This window comes from Mastigoproctus giganteus, chromosome 6 (assembly GCF_048544385.1).
Source record: "Mastigoproctus giganteus isolate SK-2022 chromosome 6, ASM4854438v1, whole genome shotgun sequence".
NCBI classification, from domain to species: domain Eukaryota; kingdom Metazoa; phylum Arthropoda; class Arachnida; order Uropygi; family Thelyphonidae; genus Mastigoproctus; species Mastigoproctus giganteus.
The window spans coordinates 73,345,711-73,367,720 of record NC_143580.1 but is presented as its reverse complement, the minus strand read 5'-3'; the positions used below and the strand labels follow the sequence as shown (position 1 = coordinate 73,367,720).

The window sequence follows — 22,010 nt, the reverse complement described above, 5'->3', positions numbered from 1 at the left end:
GGAAAGGGGAAAAAAAGCCAAATCTAAGGCACTAAAAACGACAACACTGGCCATAGCTAGACTGTTATGTGACAAATTTGTGTATTGTAAAATAAAACATTGCTCTCCGACAACAATCAATGTACCACACACACAAAAAATGTAAAATAAAATTAACACTAGAATAAAATCAGATGTGATGTATACGTATATTTGGGCACTGGTTTTTCTGAATATTTCACAACTATCTTTTATTTGCTACTATTTTTATTATAAGCGTGGCACAGTCAAAATGTGTGTTACATTAATTTTAAAATGTAACACAGCCAAAGAATGTGTTACATTTAATTTTAAATGCTCGTTTATTAATGAAATTCATTAATTGTCTTGAGAAACGAATCTATCTTCCAAATTTCATGGGCCTCTTTCAAGCTCGAGTCCATAGTTATGCCACTGAACAAAATCATTGGTTTTTCTGGAGATTGTCTTTCAGTTAGCTCTTCATACACTGAAACCCCTTGAGAGAATAGAGAAAAAGAAGCGAACTGCCTCCTGCATTCTTTTTCTTTAATTTCAAAATTTTGGTTAAGGGAGGGTATATATGCCCCTCAAATATGCCCCTGATGTATGTTATGGCTGGATTAGCTTTGCAGGATGAACAAATCTAAGAAAAACTACACTTCTGCTGGAGACCAGTCAATTCAGTCACATCTGAAAAGGCCACAAAAGATTCTCTTTTGTACAACAATGGGATTCAAACTCAAGTCTTTCCAAAAGAGTGTCTAGTAAAAAATCCACTCAAATATTTAGTTCTTCAAACTAAAGAATGGATAGTCGTGAGACTGTTAAATACACATTTAAGGACTGATTATATATACTTACCCATATTGCAATATTATAGTTCCCCCAGTTTTTCAGGACAAATGATGCTCCTATTGTCTGAAATAAAATTATTAACAATTAAAGAAATAAAAATTCATGGAATTTTAAAGAACAGTAAAAGATATTACAAAATTATATTTTTTGTTCATTCAAATTTACCCATTTTTAGGCAGAAAATTAACTTTACAAAAGTGGTTCGGTTGAACTAAAATAGACAATTTAAATTTATTTTTAATAGACAAACACCAGTATAATAAAATTATTTTCATTGCAGATCATAGCAAAAATGCTCTCATTTCTTCCCATGATTATATTCCAAGCATGTGAACAACACTATAGTATATGATGTTAGACAGAGTTTCTTTTTTTATACAGCTTTCTTCTTCTTGGGAATTCCAGGAACTCCAGGAAATGGTGTTATATTAAGAGAATGGCAATTTTCTTATTGTTCAGTGATAAGATACCCTTTTAGAATTAGGAAAATTAATTACTTATGCCTGGGTAACCATTTGTACATTGTAATACTTGAATTGTATTCACCATTAGTGGTTGCTATTTATTAAACATAATTTTTATCAAGTTATTCACCAGCAAGGGGACAAATAAAAGTTAAAATATCATATTCCTTTAATTATAATTAAGTGCATTTGCAAATTAAAAAAGATTATTTTTATTTTAAATATATTTTTTAAATATTTAAAGAGTCGATTTTTAAAATAGTTTCTTAAAATATATAAACAATCGATACATCTATGACTAAAGTGAGCTCTCAACTTTGTAATAAATAATCTGCTGCATAAAAAGCTCTTTCTGATTCAACAGAAGTTGGTAGAATGGTTTTCGTGCATTAAATAAATTCATAATGTTTGAAGTCTGTTCCCTGTTGTCTCAAATAATAACAGTTCTTGCTTCAAATACTTGTTTAAACTCTGAACCTGATGTGAAAACATTGAATGATGCATAGTTTTGCCTCTGATTCTATTACTGCTTCTAATTTGTCTGCTAACTGTGCAATTCCATTTCAAATTTTTCATATTTTTCATTTTTCCCATTCAGTTCAAATACCGAATCAGCCCAAAACAAAGTAGCATTTCTTCTCTCGCTAATCCTCTGTATCAAAGAGTTTTTCATTTTCTTGGCAAATCCTGATTTTTGCAGCTCATCAATTATAAAAGCAAATACACTCATAGAAGCTAAAAAAATTGCACAATGTTTATGCACCAATTTTTACTGGTTACAGAACTGACACAATATCATGAAGGGTATCAAATTATTCATTAGTTAGAGGTTGCTTTTCTTTAATATCAATCAAGCCTTTGGCAGCTGCTGCTCTTATTTCTAAAAACCACTCAAGCATTACCCATAAGTTGTTCCAGCAAGTTTTGGAATCTAAAATTAACATCTTTTCACGATCATGCTCTGTTTTCATATAATTTTGTAAAATTTCATTCTTGGGTGGCAACTTTCTAAATAATCTTACAATTCTTCTAACCCTATTGAGAGTTTCATTAATTTCTGGAACTATTTGAATGCCTTCTATCTACATTGTAGATGTCTTCATTGATGGCAATTTGATTATTTTTCTCAGTTGCAGTTATCTCCTCGGCACCATCTGTAACACAAACATTATTATTCTGAATGCTAAGATCAAATACTTCTAGTTTAGCCTCTACTTGCTCTTATGATTTGCAGAAGGCATTGTGATCATAAGCCATAATCCCGAATAATTAGAGGAAAATCTTATTCAGTTATGCAGAGTTAGTAAGAATTTTGGAGTAAAGATGAATAAGGTTAAAACAAAAGTAATGATGAACAAGTATGACACAGGAAGGGATATAATCATTGAAGGAGCAGAAATTGAAAAGGTGGATTCAGATATCTTGAGCAAATCATTAGCTGTAATAATGATAAATGGCTGGAAGTCAAGAGAAGAAGAATAAATTTCGGATGGATAGCATTCAGGAAATATAGTCACATACTGAGGAGCAATATCCCAATTTGTCTGAAATGTAAAACAATGAACCAATGTCTACTCCGCACCACAACTTAGACATGGAAGTGAAACTTGGGCACTCACCAAAAGAATGGAAGAAAAGTTGAAAACTACACAGAGAAGAATGGATCTAATTATATTAAAAATCAGACCGTTGAATAAGAAGAAAACACATGATAAAAAGAAAAACACATGAATTAGGCAGCAAACTCAAGTAAAGGACATTCTTATCAAAACTAAAGAACTGAAATGGACTTGGGCAGGACACATAGCTCGACGACATGATGACAGATGGACTAAGAAAATTACAGAATGGTACCCAAGAGGAGCTAAAAGAAAACCAGGGAGGAGACAATGGAGATGGAAAGATGAAATTCAAGAGTTTGTGGGCAAGGAATGGATGGCCATTGCACAAAATAGAAGGAACTGGAAAGTTTCTGGTGAGGTCTTCATCCATCAGTGGATTAAAAATGGCCAATGATGATGCTCTTATAGCACTTTCTGCAGAAAATGATCCTATAATTCATGCCATTCCTAAGCTGCAAAATTTGCCTTCATCCACATAAACATTTAAGTATCTTCTATTTTTCAAAGACGAATATTCATCAAAGGATATACTAAACCTTGGTCCTGCATTTTTTTTACTTTGCAGAAATTTCATTTTTAACTTTGACCTTAATGATATTATGTGACATTCATTACATCACTGTAGGGTTTATAAGAAGTGAGTAGAATGAACACAAAATTAGGGTTTATAGGAAGTGAATATCCTTTGTCTCATATCGCCTGTCTTATAAAATTACTTCTTGTAATTGCATTTCCAGAGAATCAGTCAACAGCAATAAGTTTGCTAACAATTTCTTCTAGGGTATCTTTTTCCTTCGAGAAAAAATATTAATGTTTGCTTTCTTCACTCTCCTCAAGTGTTTTGCACTTAAAAATTACACTGCCTATTGACTCAATCAATTTATCTATTGAGTTCCACTTGTGGACTGGCCTCAGCACCATAAGGTGGAACCACACTTTTTATATTTTGCACCTTCTTCATTGGCATTCTTAATAAAATATTACCAAACAAATAATTTTAGATCAGACATTGAGGGGTTAAAAATAAGGCAGTAAATATACCTCACAATATGGATGAGAGATGGCAACTAAGAACTGAACCTGTGGGCAGCATTGCTAGAATGTCAAAGCTTAAATATTGTACCATGAAAGTAAAAATTATTATTCTTTATTCAAAAATATCTTACTCAGGAAATAAGTATAATTTCATGTATTATAATGATTAAGTGAGTAACTTAGCATGCCTTCTTATTTTGGATATAGAAAAAATTAAAATTCCAGGAGTTCCTGGTATATTTATCTAACTGCCAGGATTTTCAAATCTAGTAAAACATCGTGATCCTGGGAAAGAAACCCTAGTTAGACCTGGTCACTCCAGGTGAGAATGAATGACAACATATACCAAAATTCTACCCATCTGTAACACTCAAAGTTGAAAAGATCCTCTCAATGTACACCTGTGTATGATCATTTCAATGAGTTTTCAGGGGATTGAAATCAGTATCATTTACATAACAGTATATGATATTGAATTCAAAATGGGCATAATTATTGAAAGTTTGGGAACAATTATTGATCGGCACTTACTGTTCAAAAAAATATATATATGCCAAATTGGTACCAATGTTCAATCAAAAGGCACAGTGCATTGCTGGGTTCACAGAATATTTGCACCAACTAGAATCATAAGGGAGTGCATTCCTGTAGCAAATATTAACTTATGATGAAAATTATTACACCAATTGACTTCTGAGTTGAAGAGATCCAGTATGGTATGACATAGCAACACAATGACTTCTTGTCACCAAAAAAATTTCCAAGCAACTGACAAGGTCATGGCAAATATTTTTCGTAATGTTGAAGTAATGCCAATTATTTACCAGAAGGTTCGGTAATTAACCTGCTAAGCAGTGATATGTACTGAAGACAAGGCCTGATTCAGATGTTTAGAATATGCACTAAGGCCAAGATATAGCAATATGTCATGTCTGTAAATTGTATTTAAACTACAGTACCTATGTTTCAGACTGTGCACAATCACTGTTCATAAACAGCAAGCATTAGATGGTACAAAATAATTAACAGCTGCGTTGTGCTGACCTAACATTTTATTTCTCTTGCATTCCAATACAGAGAGTGCAACTCAACAACAAAATTAAGACTATTTTTCTAATACTGTATATTGAATAACAGCCATTATGTTGAATAACTTAAAAATAAAATATACTAAAAAAAAAAAAAAAAAAGAACCTTAAATAATAGCTTTATATATTTTGTTTTTGCATTAGATTGGCTAACATGGATGACTCATTGATAATTAGCAGTGGATTACTGAAATATTTTCTGTACACAATGTATTTATAAAAAATATTAACACATCAGCTTCCATCCATTTGGCTTTACACTTAAATGTACTGCCTAAAAGCGGCACCTCCGTAGTCAGGTGGGAAGGAGCAGCAGTGCACAGCACACACTTCTTGATTAGACCAGGGTTCGAGCCCGTCACCACCAAATATGGAGGATGCGGAAAGGTCAGGGAATGACCACCGCATATCCTGGAGCAATATGGCCTTAGTTGCTAATGCTCCTAAAAACCAAATAACAACAACAACTGCCTAAAAGAAAAGAAGTTTACCCAGAGGAATTGTGGCCATTCTAAACACAAATCAATATCCTACTGTAGGAAGAGTTATCCTGTTAAATAAGCTCAAGTGATACTTCAGTTAAGCAACTGTGTGAAACATTTGACATAGGTTCATCAACAGTGTACAATATATAGTTTATGTGAAAATAATTTAATTTTAGCGTACCATACAGTACAATCTGTACACAGCCTTTCTCTCAATGTAAGATACACTAGTTTAGTATAAAAAATAAAAAAAGTAGCAAAAAATACTTTGGTTATGTTAACATTAGAAGAAAAAATGAATACTGCTCCACTATGAATAAAATAATTGATGGAATAATTACTGATGATCCTGTTCAGGTTGCTGACACTGAATAAATACTTTGCATCTGCATTCACATGTGAAGAATTTTTTAGGAATGGAATATCAGAAATATACCTAATTCTAACAGGAAACTAAATGGTTTTGTGATAACCAAGAGGACTGACCTGGGACTGACAGAATCTATCCAATTATATCAAAAGCAGCAGCAAGGGAGATAAGCAAACTTTAAACCATAATTATGACATCATATTTATATTCAGGGGAGGTTATTACAGATTGGAGATGTGCAAAATGTCTCTCCTGTCACAAAGGGGAAACAAAAGGGCAGAAGTGAGCAATTGCAAACCTGTATGTAAACTAGACTTCTGCTGCAGGGAAAATCATGCAAGGTCATCTTGACTAGAATGTTGTTATACTGCAATCACTGCACAGATTTACAAAGGGAAGATCTGGAACTGAATTCAAAAAATTTTCACATAGATTTCAGTAAAGATTTTGATCCTCTTTCACATGTGAGACTGCTGTACAACTTGGAGAAGGAATCATTAGGGACTGGTTACTGCTATGGATATAGGGATGGTTGAGTGGCAGGAGACAGAGTAGTTATTAATGGGCTAATATTATTATTAGCGGAGTCTTAAAAATGATGACAAATCCAAGTTTAATGCCAAAGTTTGCTGATGATACAAAGGCTGGCAGGGCAGTTAGTGACAGGAATCAAGGTATATTATGCAACAATGCAAAAAGAAATTAATTAGGCAGATGGACTGAGAAGTGGCAATTGAAGTTTAACATTAATCCTTTGGTGTCCAGCATTATTTTTGCTATCTTCCCACTCTGGTCCAGCACAAAAATAAATACTGAATATGAGTTCTTCAAACATTATTTATTTTCGAGTTTACATGAGTTATGATAAAAATTATTAAAAAAACGCTTCAGACATTTTAAATATTTGTTATATACACTAAGTGATCACTGAATTATGACCACCTACCTAATACTTCGTAGGTCCTCCTTTTGCCCCTCAGTACAGCAGCTATCTGATGTGGCATTGATTCAACAAGATGTCTGAAGCGTTTGGGAGGTATGGTCAACCAAGCTGTGTGTAATGCGGCTAGCAATGCAGGTATGGAGGAAATTGGTGTATCCAAACGCCTGATATGCCTTTCCATAGTATCCCACAAGTGCCCTATGGGATTGATATCGGGGGAGTTTGGAGCCCAGTCGATATGCTGGAAGTCAGAACTGTATTCCTCAAACCATTTCTGCACATCGAGTGCCTGATGGCTCGGCGCATTATCATCTGGAAAGACACCATCACAATTTGAGAAAAAGTGTAACATAGTGGGGTGTATACAGTCAGCAAGCAGTTGGTGACAGCGGAGAGCAGTGATACGTTGCCCCACATGCACCAGGGGTCCGAGTTCCTGCCAGTGAAACATGCCCATGCCATACAACTGCCTCCACCAGACTGCAATTTTGATACCATGCATGATGGATCAAAAGCCTCATGTTGTTGATGCCAAATCCGTACATAATCATCCATGGTGTGGAGTAAATAACGTGACTCATCTGACCGGCCCACCTTCTTTCTCTTCCAATCTTCTAACATCCAACTTGCATGCTCTTTGAAGCAGGCGAGTCTTTTACTCCAATGAACCTTGGTTAGGAGAGGATGCCATAGGGGTTATCTGCTGGTCAGACAAGATCATTCATCTGGCATGACCATGCATTGCATGGTCATGCCAGATACTGTTCTGGGTTGGCCCATGTTGTATTGGGTAGTCAACTCTTCAACAGTGCTGCACCTGTTTGCCTGTGCGAGTCGTCAGATCCGGCCCTCACCTCTAATATCAACCTTTCACTGACCTTTGCGGTTTGGCCGTCGGGTAGCTGTTTGACCATTTTGACGACAATCCTGATACACTTTAATAACAGCTGCTCTCAAACACCCTACTAGTTCAGCAGTTTGGGAAATCGAGGCACCAGATTGTGGAGCTCCTACAATCTGTCCTTTATCAAAGTCCAATAAAGTCTTCCTTTTACCCATCACGCTCAGAATTTTACTACCTACTGAACCACTGACACCTTATCGATGCTACGTAGGTCAACTAACTGTGCACTCTCATACCTCACGTGGTCAACGGGTCACATTCCATTTTCATAGGGGTTGTCATAATTCAGTGATCACTCAGTGTATATGACTTCAGTGCGTGGCTCTTTAAACATTAACCAGGATACAATCCTGGTTTCTGGAGCATGCTTCTCAATACCAAACTGTTTTCTTCCACTGATAACCCTTCTGTCATACATACTGCACATTCTTTCTTCTTATTTGAATTTTCTCCTTTCATCACAAAATGAAGATAGCTATTCAATCTGAACTTGATGGCCTTTTTATAGAAAGCAGATTCTTATTTCAGACATCCCCTACTAGCTGAACAACCAACTTCTTTTAAAACTGCTTGTAACAAAAGGTGGTTTTTTTTTTTTTTTTTGAGATGGATCCAACACCTTCATCAAGATGAACTGCTGTTCACAATTGATACTTATAATAGCAAACAAACTGAATGAGTATTTTGCATCTACATTCACACATGAGGAATTATTAAGGTTTGAAAATAGCAGAAGGTTATCAAATTGTAGCGGGATTCTTAATGATTTTGGAATAACTGAAAGCAAAGTGGAGGAGAAATTGTTGAAGTTAAACATAAGAAAAGCACCTCGAGTGGATGGGATCTATCCAGTTATATTAAAGGAGGAGGCAAAGCAACTAAGCAAACCCTTAGCCATAATTATGAGAGCGTCCTTGGACTCAGGGGAGGTTCCCACGGACTGGAAATGTGCAAATGTATCCCCAATTCACAAAGGGGGATCAAAGGGTGACACGAGTAATTACAGACCAGTTAGTTTAACTTCTGTTCCGGGTAAAATAATGGAGTCACTGGTTAAAGATGCATTGCAGGATCATCTAGACAACACTGCAGCAATAATTCAGACACAGCATGGGTTTGTTAAGGGAAAGTCTTGTCTGACAAATTTGATAGGATATTATGATGTGGTTACAAAGGAACTGGATGCAAAAAATAATTTTGATATCATATATTTGGATTTCAGGAAAGCTTTTGACACTGTTGCGCATGGAAGACTATGGTACAAATTGGAGCAGAATGGTATTAAGGGTAAGTTGCTACAGTAAGTTGCTAGACAAAGACAGTAGCAAATTTAAAATCGAGAAAGGAGTTCGACAAGGAGACACAATATCTCCGAGCTGTTTACTGCTGCCCTTGAGGAAGCTTTCAGAAGATTAGACTGGTCGCAGAAAGGAGTCAATGTGAACGGAGAGTACCTAAACCATTTACGATTTGCAGATGACATTGTGGTCATAAGCCACGATCCCAAAGAATTAGAGGAAAATCTTAATCAGTTATGCACAGTTAGTAAGGATTTTGGACTAAAGATGAATATGGCTAAAACAAAAGTAATGATGAACAAGTATGCCACGGAAAGGGAAATAATGATTGAAGGAGCAGTAATTGAAAAGGTGGAGTCATATACTTATCTGGGACAAGTTATTAGCTGGAATAATGATAAATGGCTGGAAGTCAAGAGAAGAATAAATTTTGGATGGATAGCATTCAGGAAATATAGTCACATACTGAAGAGCAATATCCCAGTTTGTCTGAAACGTAAAATAATGAATCAATGTATACTCCCCACCATGACTTATGGAAGTGAAACTTGGGCACTCACCAAAAGAATGGAAGAGAAGCTAAGAACTACACAGCGAAGAATGGAACGAATTATACTGGGAATCAGACTGTTAGATAAGAAGAGAAACACATGGATTAGGCAGCAAACTCAAGTAAAGGACATTCTTATCAAAACTAAAGAACTAAAATGGTCTTGGGCAGGACACATAGCTCGAAGACATGGTGACAGATGGACTAAGAAAATAACAGAATGGTACCCAAGAGGAGCTAGAAGAAAACCTGGAAGACAAAGGCGGAGATGGATAGATGAAATTCATGAGTTTTTGAGTAGTAAATGGATGGCCAGTGCTCAAAACAGAAGGAACTGGAAAGTTGCTGGAGAGGCCTTCATCCTGCAGTGGATTGAATATGGCTGATGATGATGATGATGATGATGATGCTACAATGGATAAAAGGATGGATAAGTGGGAGAAGACAGAGGGTGGTAATCAATGGGTGCTGCTCTTCTTGGACTAATGTAATCCCACAGGGTTCAGTGTTAGGTCCACTGTTGTTTTGTATATTTATCAATGATATTGATGAAGGTATATCGGGCTTAATGTCGAAGTTTGCAGATGATACAAAGGTTGGCAGGGTTGTTAATGACAGTAATGGCAGTGTGCTACTGCAACAGGATCTAGATAATTTGGGCAGATGGGCTAAGAAGTGGCAACTGAAGTTTAACCTTGACAAATGCAAAGTACTGCATATGGGTAGAAGTAACCCCAGAGAAACGTACCAACTGTGTGGTACTACACTTAAGGTGGTAGAAAATGAAAAAGACCTGGGAGTAATTGTGCAGTCAGATATGAAGTTTTCTGAGCAATGCAGACAGGCTGCCAAGGCAGGGCATGGGGTTTTGTCAATGATATATAGGAATTTTGCTAGCAGGGAAAAGGAGGTGATTATCCCTCCACACCTTGAGTACTGCGTACAGGTCTGGAGGCCTCATTTTAGGAAGGATGTAGATTTACTTGAGCGTGTACAGAGAAGGGCAACAAGATTGGTGAGGGGAATGAAGGGATCCTCTTACCAAGAGAGGCTTAAGTTCTGCAAATTGCAGTGGCTGGAGACTAGGCACCTGCGCGGTGATCTGATTGAGGTGTATAAGGCCTTGAATGGGTTGAGCACGCTGAATTCTAATGGGATCCTTCCACTTGTTCAGATTACGAACCTAAGGGGGCATAAATTCAAATTAAGAAAAGACAGATGTAGAATAGATGTGCGGAAATTTGCCTTTAGCCAGCGGGTGGTTAATTGCTGGAACAACCTTCCATCTGTCATTGTGGAAGTTGATAGGTTGAATAAATATAAGGAGGAACTGGACAGGTATTTGGAGGGAATGGTGTGTTTTTTTTTTTTTTTTTTTGGCTGATGCTGCATAAGCTCATACACTTGCTTTCTTGCATCACATGCCACTACTACTACTACTACTATAGCCATAAAAACAACTTTCTCCACCATTTTATCAATTTCCTAGTGAATGAATAACTCACACAGCAATGGTCAGCTCTGCCTACCGCTCTCATTTTTTATATACAGGGTTGTTAAAATTAAAGTATCCCTATGTAGAGGCCCCTAGAGCAAGTTCTAAGGCTCGTACTGAAGAGAAATTTGGACAACAGATACAATAAAGAATGCGCTCGCCATTTATTGGAAAAAAATTAGTTACAAAATTTGTCACTGTATGGCGTGTAACTACCTTAGTTATGATTATGCAAATAACGTAAGTTATTTGCATAATCATAAGTTATTGCCACAGCGTCACTACTCAGCTCTACTGTACTGTATAAAAGCAAAGCAGTCTCTTCAAAATCATACAGTAGATGTTTGCCTGCACTACAGCAGCAATGCCAACTATGTTGCAGGAAAAAGTGCTATTAGTGAAGCTGTACTATCAGACAGCAAGAATGCAGCTATCAGAGAATTCCATCATCAGAAGTGCATAAGGCGTGGACCTATGACTGTCCGCAAAATTATTGTGAAATTTGAAGCAACAGGACATCTTGGTGTTCAACCAGGCAGAGGTCGAAAACAAGTGGACACCTCTCTTGTTGAAGATGTGGCTATGGCTGTCATGGATTTATCAAGTCAATCTCCATGTGGTAGTGCAAGTGTGCCAGCTGTTTCTCGTGAAGTGGACATGCCGTATTCCACTGTAAGGCTAGTAATGTATCAGGTGTTGTGGTTACTATCCTTACAAGATGCACATGCTACAGCAGCTAAAGCATGGTGATGCAGATATTCGTTTCACATACGCACTTCAGTTTCTGGCACAAATGATAGTGGATATCACTTGGCCATGGAACATCCTTTGGAGTGATGAAGCCCACTTCTGCTTAAATGGACAAGTGAATATGCACAACTGTCACATTTGGGCAACAGAAAACAATCGAGTTATCCAAGAGGTCCCGTTGCATTCTCCAAAAGTGACAGTGTGGTGTAGATTTACAGCCACATTCATGATTGGGCCATATTTTTTGAACAGGTAACAACGTCTGGACCCCGCACCTGTTCCATCACAACAACGATATTATGAAATGTTGGTAAATTTCGAAATACCAGAGCTGCAACAACGTGGGTGCCTTCAGGATACTATATTCATGCAAAATGGTGTGCCACCCCCACATCCACCATTGTGTCCAAAGATTGCTACAACACTTTACAGACAAACAGGTCATCAGCCATTGTTTCCAGACATCTTAGCCACCCCGATCACCGGACCTCACCCCATGCGACTTCTGGTTGTGTGGTTTTTTGAAGAACCAGGTGTATCAGGAAGGATGTCACTCTCTGTCAAATCTGAAGGACAGCATTAGACATCATGTGGTAATGGAGGCACTGGTTAAAGAAGCACTGCAGGATCATTTAGACAAGACTTCAGTTATAGCTCAGACACAGCATGGTTTTGTTAAGGGGAAGTCTTGCCTGACCAATTTGATTGGATACTATGATGCAGTCACAAAAGAACTGGATGCAGGGAATAACTTTGATATTATATACTTGGATCTTAGAAAGGCTTTTGATACTGTTGCACATGGAAGACTACTACACAAATTGGAGCAGTGTGACACTGGAGGCAAATTGCTGCTATGGATAAAGGGGTGGTTGAGGGGGAGAAGACAGAGAGTGGTAATCAATGGACACTGCTCATCGTGGACTAATGTTATTAGTGGAGTCCCTCAGGGCTCAGTGTTGGGTCCATTATTGTTTTCTGCATTTATAAATGATATTGATGATGGTATATCAAGCTTAATGTCCAAGTTTGCAGATGATACAAAGGTTGGCAGGGTTGTCAAGGACACTACTGACACTATGCTGCTGCAACAGGATCTGGAAAGGTTTTGCAGATGGGCTGAGAGGTGGCAAATGAAGTTTAACATTGACAAATGTAAAGTACTACACATGGGAAACAGCAACCCCAGAGCAATGTATCAACTCTGTGGTACTACACTGACAGTGGTAGAGAATGAAAGGGACTTGGGGGTGGTTGTGCAGGCAGATATGAAGTTCTCTGAGCAGTGCAGACGGGCTGCAAGAGTAGCTCATGGAGTATTGTCAATAATATACAGAAATTTTTCCAGCAGGGATAAGGAGGTGATTATTCCATTGTATAAGGCAATGGTCAGGCCACACCTAGAGTACTGTATACAGGTCTGGAGGCCTCATTTCAAGAAGGATGTAGAGCTGCTGGAACGAGTACAGAGAAGGGCAACAAGATTAGTGAATGGAACAAAGGGGTGCTCTTACGAAGAAAGGCTTAAGTTTTGCAAATTACAGTGTCTGGATACTAGGCACCAGCGAGGTGATCTGATAGGAGTATAAAGCCTTGAATGGTTTAAGCATGCTCAATGCTGATGGGATTCTTCCTCTAGCTCAGAAAAATCACCTGAGAGGGCATAAATTCAAATTGAGGAAAGACAGATGTAGGATAGACGTGCGGAAATTTGCCTTTAGCCAGCGGGTGGTTGGTTGGTGGAACAGACTCCCATCCCTTGTGGTGGAGGTTGATAGCCTAAATAAGTTTAAGGCTCAGCTGGACAGGTATTTTGAACGAACAGAGGGGTGAAGTGGAAGTGGGTTTTTTTTTTTTTTTGGCTGATGCTGCATAAGCTTGCTTTCTTGCATCAAATGCCTCTACTAATGCTAATGCTAATGTGCTAGCTATTCCAGTTGACATGTTATGTTCTGCTGTAGAAAATGCTGTTCTTCGAATGGAAACTGTTGTTGACCAAAATGGAGGCCACATTGAACAATTGTAGCACTGTTCAAGTTATTTATATTACCACAGTGCCATATAGTGACAAATTTTGTAACTAATTTTTTTTTCCAATAAATGGCGAGCACATTCTTTATTGTACCTGTTGTCCACATTTCTCTTCAGTACAATCCTTAGAACTCGCTCCAGAGCCCTCTACATTGGGATACTTTAATTTTAACAACCCTGTATATGCACAAATAGCAATTGACTTTTCGATCTATAAGGTCACCCCCCGCCCTCCTTTTACCTTTCCTGTTGTAAACACAGTTTGGGTACCACAGAAAGTAGTAAGCATAAATATAGTTCTTTTGTCTTTCCATGCCAGTACTTCAACTGTATCCTCCTTTCGAAAACCAACAACTCTGTTTTCAGTTTTATTTGCCATCATGACCTCTAGTGGAAAACCCTCTTTCCCATAACAGTGCCTGTCAGGTGTATATTCAGTTTATGTAGTTCTTCTGCTAGTTGAATACTAATGTAAAATCGGTCAGTAAAAAATGAAATCCAATATTCTCAAACACTTTGAAGAAATTTTTGGAGGAGACAAAGCCACTCCAGCATTAGTTAACAGGATGTGATCAATTTCTCCATCTCTGCTGAAAGATATACAGATTGCTAAGGGACAGTCTAGTCTGACTGATCGAAGCAGCTATTATGGTATAGTCACATAATAGCTGATTAGATTGGTCAGACAAGATCAATCTCAAAATTAAATTAAATTAAATTCTGAATCATGAAGTTCTAAATTTCTTCATCAGAAAGGCCTTTTCAAGATATTGATGCAATGACTGAACACTAAAAACAAAAAAAGAAAAACTTCATTCAATTAGTTTATATGAATACTGAAGAGAACTAAATCTGTTTTCATTTATCTCTAATGTTTTTACTATAAATATAGTTATGGTATAGTTTATACTTAAAGCAATAGAGATAAATGAAACAGATTTAGTTTTCAGTAAATAAATAGCAATCAGCACTTACATTTACTGTACGCTGGAACTTTCGATCAATGTACCTCAAAAGGAGAGATGTTTTTCCAACATTAGCATCCCCTAATAACACCAACTTCAGATCACTATGAAAGGAAAATATCAAATAATAATAAATATTAATTTATAATGAGGCATTAGGCATCCACCTATAAGGGGACAAATAAAAATACACACGCATACACAAGTATTTTCACCTATTACAGTCCTGAAAATCAACTAACAATGAATTACGTATAACAATCAGTTATTTGAACCAAGCCCAGCTGCTTGTCATATAACAGTTAAAAGTGAAAATGCAATGACCCATAAATCACACCAATTTCAGGGATTTCTCAGATTTAGGCTAGGGATCTTGCCTGTAATCCTGACACAGTAACCTCATGCGGGACTGAGTCAAACACCTTGCTAAAATCCAAATAAATTATGTCAAAATTAAACTCTAGATCAAACTCATTAATAACTGTGTCAAAATGGCTATAACCAGGTTAGTTAAACATGATCTTCCTTTAACAAAACTATGTTGTTTTGGCGAAGGTAAAGAAAGCCTGCACGAGAACGACGAGAAACGTCGGATAACTTACGCGGAAAATTAGTTTGCCGATACGGCACTCTAGCGCTGCTCACTCGGTAAACAGACGGTAGGTGTTAACGGTCTGGAGCAAAGTCGAGAACGATATACTGATTGACAGGTAGGCGTGGCAAACGACGTGCTGATTGGTGCGCGAACACAACACACGATAACATCGGTTTAGTATCACTGTAGCAGCACTAATGGTAACTTGTCCTAATCGTACATGCCCTAACATTTACTGTAACGGTGAAAAAAGATCAGGTTACCTCGACTTGAATCCCATGGGAGCTTGAACCCCTCCCGAAGTGGAGGGGGTAACCTAACCTTTTTTCTTTAGAATCAGTCATATTTAGAAATACATTCATAAAAAAATAAATTTTTTTATGACCGTATTTTTATTTTCTTGTTCAATAATATGCCCTAATGGTGAAAATAGGTCAGGTTACCTCCACTTGAATCCCATGGGAGCTTGAACCTCTCCCGAAATGGAGGGGGCAACCTAACCTTTTTTCTTTAGAATCATGAGTGGACTAGCACATAAATTGTTTATTAATAAAATATTAATTTTTTTATTAATGTACTTTTATTTTTAAAGACAGTCATGCGGATACACACGTGACTACACAGTAGCTTGTCGTCTGTCGCGCCCACCACCAATCATTTCATTGTTTGCCACGCCTACCTGTCAATCAGTATATCGTTCTCGACTTTGCTCCAGTCCGATAACACCTACCGTCTGTTTACCGAGTGAGCAGCGCTAGAGTGCCGTATCGGCAAACTAATTTACCGCGTAAGTTATCCGACGTTTGTCGTCGTTCTCGTGCAGGCTTTCTTTACCCAAGCCGTTGTTTTTCCTTCAGAATAGCACTGCTATCTAAATGTCCCTGAAATGTATTCTTAATCAATGCCTCCAAGGTTTCCCCACCAACTAAAATCACACTGACCAGTCTGTAACTACCCACTTATAGTTACCCAAAGGCAAAAACTGCAGGGACAGCAGAGACATGGTGTCACTCGAACATAAGCGACGCTGAATTTTAATATACAGAGTACAATGTATAGAGGAAGGACAGACAAGACAGAAGAAGTGGAAAGGCTAAGCCCTTAGCTGAGAAGTATATTAAATCTAACGCACTGTATCCAGTCAACATGGGTGATCAGTTTAGCGTGATACAACACTGGACAAACAAAATTGAGAGCAGGAGTATGTTACAGGTGTAATGACTGTGATGAGTATATCAAAGAGCTATACACAGAAATAGAGTGGGACAGTGAACCACATCTTATGATGGGGGATTTTAACTTTCCAGATGTTGATGGGAATTTGTGGTTTGGTCACTCGCACACTAGCAAGACTTTTGTAGATTTATTGGATGACTATTTTCTCAATAGCATATTAGAGAGGCAACAAGAGGAAGATACTCTTGATCTGGTTATCAGCAATAATTCTTCATGCATTAAGAATCTACACGTAAAGGACCAACTGGGTGACAGTGATCGCAGTTATACTAATGTGGAATTTAATTAAAGACATAACACTGCTCTCAAGGGTAAAGGGAAAGGTTTTTGCTTCTGTAAAAACCTTTGGTGTATGGGTGATGGTATCCGCTGAGAATAAGTAACAATAGTCTTCTCCTATGGTGAAGCGTTACTTATTTGTGCAATATCATGGCAACTCATTGTGAAGGTATTCACAATATGAGATATACTTAATGATGCCAATTTATAACTACTTAAGTAGTTGGCTATGTACAGAAATGATGCAATTGCACTAACATGTACGTCAGTTAACTCCCTACGTAACTTAAGGCTTTAGCCCTAAACTATTCTGTAATCTAAATTACTCCACACCATCAAGCATCTCTCATATTGTGGAGTTATACTTCACAACTGGGTTGTCATCATTACTACACCAGGGTACCTGCCCACCCATTGATGAGGAGCCAATAAGCTCCAAAACGGTGCTGTATGGGTGATGGTATCCACTGAGAATAAGTAACAATAGTCTTCCCCTTTGGTGAAGTGTTACTTATTCGAGGTAATGTATGTGTGTGTTATGGGGGTTTATCGGCGCATAAGCTGCTGTGGCTATAATGCGCCTATTCACATGAAAATGCTAAACACAAAATTTAAGCATAGCTAAAAACATAATTTAGGCATAACAGTTTGGTTGCGTTTACAGAGATATTTTAGAATTTATCATAAAGTCCAATTATTTTCAGATAAGAGAAAAACTCGTTGATGTTTGCATCATCTCCAATAATATGTTGTAATGTCATTGGTTCTCGTAGATTTCTCAGGGAACACAGCACGGATGTTCTGTCCTATTGATAGTGAGGGCAGTCAATCAGAATATGTTTCACTGTTAAATTTTCTGAACAGTATGGACATTGAGGAGGATCTTCGGCTCGGAGCAGATGGAGGTGGGTCAGATATGTGTGTCCGATACGTGCCCGTGCAAGAACCACTTCTTCTCTTCGCACTGTTTTGGTGCTAGAGTGCCAATGCTTTGGATCATGTTTCAACTGGTAGAGTTTATTATTCGTTTGGGTGTGCCATAGCTCTTTCCACTTCGCAAAACCTGCTGTTTGTATGATGTGACAGTAGTCAGAGGCTGGAACCGGAATGGAGGTTAAATCAAAGGTTGACGGATTTTTAGCATTTTCATCAGCAAGTTCGTTACCCTTTATCCCCGAATGTGCTGGGATCCAGCAAAAGGTCACTGATTGAGGGCATTCTTCAATTTGTAATAAGAGTCTTCCGATTTGATTTAACACAGGATGAGCCTTGTAGGAAGAGTTTTGCATTGCAGTTATTGAGCTGAGAGAGTCTGTGTATACAACATATTTTACAGATGGGTTGAGATTCAGGTTTTCTAAAGCTAATTTTATTGCATGAAGTTCTGTGGAGAAGCTGCTGTACTCAGGTGGAAGGGCAGCTGAGATGATAGTAGAGGGAAATACTGCCGCTGCTCCAACGGCTGAATGTGATTTGGAGCCATCAGTATATATGGGCAAAAAATCAACGTATTTCTGAATATGGCTTGCATGGAGTTGTTTCATATTGAGTGTTGGTAGACGATTCTTTCCCCATTTGTCAAGATAAGTATCGAGATATAACTGAGGAGGGCGAATCCATGGTGGTTGGGAGTAATTCATTAAATGTTTCCTGTTGAAAATTTGAACTTTCCAACTCTGCATTAACTCAATGAGGCGTAAGCCTGCCGGTCTTATTTTACTGGGTTTATTTCTATAGAGGTTTTGAAGTGGTCAATTAAAGAGGTATGGCTGAACAGGATGATGACCGCAATTTTGAATTCGGGCTGCATACTTTAGAAGCAGCGTTTTTCTGCGGAGGTGAAGGGGCGGCTCATCAGCTTCAATGTACAAACTATGAGTAGGAGATGTCCTGAAAGCACCGAGTGCAATCCGCAATGTGCTATGCTGTATAGGATCCAGCCATCTCAGTGTACTCTTACGGGCGGAATCATAAAGAGGAGCACCATAATCCAATTGGGATCTGATCAATGCTCTATATAAGAGCAACAAAGATGTACGATCTGCTCCCCAAGACAAGGCAGATAAAGCTCTTAGTATGTTCAGCTTTTTGAGGCAGGATACACGCACAGATTTAATGTGCTCAAGGAAATTCAGTTTCCTGTCAAGGATTAATCCCAAGAATTTGATGTTGTTAGTCACTGGAACGGTAAAGTTTTGCATCTGAAGTTCGGGATCTGTATGCATTTTCCGTTGATTACAAAAGTGGATTGCAACAGTTTTCTGCTGTGATAGATGATAGCCATTTAACTCTGCCCACCTTTGGACTTTATTTAAAGATATCTGCAGCTGTCGTTTAATGGATCTCATATTCAGAGAATGGCAAGAAATAGAGAGATCATCGGCATAAAGGTAGGTCTCAACAGTATTTGGAAGTTCTTTTGTGATGGAATCGATTCTTAGGGCAAAAAGGGTTGCACTCAGTACAGACCCTTGTGGCACTACTTCTTCCTGTAAAAATGTCATAGAAAGCGAGTTGCGGTATCGAACTTGGAACGAACGAGTCCTGAGAAAGTTCCTGATGAATATAGGAAGGTTGCCTCATAGACCTAGAGCATGGAGGTCACTGAGAATGCCACGACGCCAGGTAGTATCAAATGCCTTTTCTATGTCTATGGAAACCATAACAAGATGTTCATTTTTCACAAAGGCATTACGAATTGCAAACTCAGCTTTGATCATGAGATCTAAGGAGGACCTGTTCTTTCGAAAGCCATGTTGATTATTGCTAATTAGTTGTTGCGTTTCGATGATCCAAACCAGGCGATTATGGATCATTTTTTCAAGTAATTTACCGAGGCAACTGGATAGAGAAATAGGTCTATAACTGTTAGGACTGGTAGGATCTTTACCGAGTTTCAAAAAGGCAAGAACTGTGGCATGATGCCAAGAGCTGGGATAAATGTTTTCCATAAATATCTGGTTATAGTAGACCAGTAGTATTTGTAAATTTCTGTCACCAAGGTTTTGTAACATAATGTAAGATATTCCATCTGGCCCAGCGGCACTGTTGCGTGTTGTTTTAATGACATGTATAAGTTCATGATATTGAAGAGGCTGATTATATGGAAAGAAAACTGAGGTTCGAAAGTTGATGGCTTGTTGTTCAGTCTTGGTCTTTATTTTCTGGAAATCCGAAGAATAATTTGATGCCGCAGAAACTTCGGCAAAAGTTTTAGCCAAGGCATTTGCAATGTCTTGAGGAGCAGATAATTCTTGCCCATTCCATGAAAGAATTGGTGAAGGGGTGGTTGGAAATTTTCCGGAAATCTGCCCGATTTTCTTCCATATTAACCTGGAGTTAGTGTTTCTGTTTATGGTAGATGCAAACCGAATCCAAGAATTTTTCTTTGCTTCTCTTTGAATGCGACGTGCTTTTGCTCTTAGTTTCTTGTAATTGATAAGATTAGCTGTGGTTGGGGATCTACGAAATAAATTCCACGCTTTATTTTTTAACTTCTTAGCTATTGTGCATTCTTGATTCCACCAATAGTTAAGGTGCCGTCGGGATTGGGGATTCGACAATGGAATTGAACATTTAGCTGCAGATATTATATGTGAAATGATATAATCTGTGGCTTCATCTATTGACTGTGTTCGTATATATTGTTCATCCAGGGTGACAACTGATTGAAATTTGACCCAGTTGGCTTGAGAGAACTTCCATTTCCTGCAGGGTATAACTAACGGTGGTTGTGCAGTGAGCAGATCGCAAATAATCGGAAAATGGTCACTGCCCATGGGATCGTCCATAACAGACCATTCTATAACTGGAAACAGAATCGGGGAACATATTGATAGATCGATTGCAGAGGTTTGTCCTGTTGGTAGTTGTATGTGAGTAGGTGCACCAGTATTAAGAACAGTAAGGTTTTCCTTATCCAGAAAGGTTTCAATTAAGCGGCCATGTGTATCTAATTTTGTCGATCCCCATAAGGGGTTGTGGCCATTGAAATCACCCAAGAGACAGACAGGGGGTACTAGTTGCATTAGCAGGTTTTCAAGGTCTTGGTAAGAGAAGGTATGACTTGGTGGGAGATAGACTGATACCAGTGTTAAAGCAATCTGGGTTATCAAACGTACGGCGACAACTTCAATTGTAGTTTGCAAAATAATTTGCTTGGTCGGGATGTTTGAGCTGACTATGATGGCCACTCCCCCACGGGCAGTATTTGAATTATTACGATCGTGCCGATAGATTGCATAGTTCTTTATGTTGGTGGAAATTTGCGGAGTTAGATAGGTTTCCTGTAGACAGAAACCAACTGGAGAGTAGCGGTTAATTAAGACTTGAATGTCATTAAGGTTGCTACGAAATCCTCTACAATTCCATTGTAGAATGTAAGGCATTACTGATGTTTAGTAGAAGAAGCTGCTTCTGACTGTTTTTTTAATGTGACTGTCTTGTGACGTTCAGGCCTTGGTTTGTCTTTTTTTGGGAATAATGGTCAACCGGTGTCCATTTCTTCTTCTGCATATATTTCTAAGATCGGTTCTTCCTGTCTGGATGAGTCAATGGTATCCATAGACGTTTCTTGGATATTCTTTTTTAAATTTGAGTTACGATTATTCGATATAGAAGAAATCACTGGGGGAGGAGAAGGAGATGTAGCTGGTACTGTAAGTGCAGTATTACTTGCCTGGTTCAACTGTTTCGGGACATTGGACTGTTGTTGAGAGAGAACAGTCCGAGCCCAGTCAGAGATTGAAGTGGTAGAAGGGACTGTAACATCAGTTTGGGTGGCTACTGATTGATATTTTTGCGTAATATTGGCGTACGTATGATTATTCATACTGGGAGCAATTAATTTCCGTGCTTCCTGAAAGCTCACTTTATTTTCTATCTTATATTTAACGATTTGCTTTTCAGTTTTCCATCTGTCACATGTCCTTGAGTAGGCAGGATGGTTTCCCTTACAGTTGGGACAAGTCATTTCTTTTGCCAAGCAGTCACTTTGTGTGTGGTCAGCGGACCCACAATTAGGACAAACCTGGTTTCCTCTGCAC

General features: G+C 38.2%; 1 protein-coding gene across 2 annotated transcripts in view; it reads right to left on the bottom strand.

Annotated features, from left to right (window-relative positions):
* LOC150084409 (ras-related protein Rab-20-like) overlaps positions 1-22,010 on the bottom strand; it is a 258,891-nt gene that overhangs the window by 53,571 nt on the left and 183,310 nt on the right. For both annotated transcript variants that reach the window (XM_090376049.1, XM_090376050.1), the window contains 2 exons: positions 14,866-14,959; positions 862-918 (listed from right to left, as the gene is read on the bottom strand). In XM_090376049.1, the coding sequence (XP_090232175.1) occupies positions 862-918; positions 14,866-14,959 (151 nt within the window). The remainder of the gene's footprint in view (positions 1-861; positions 919-14,865; positions 14,960-22,010) is intronic.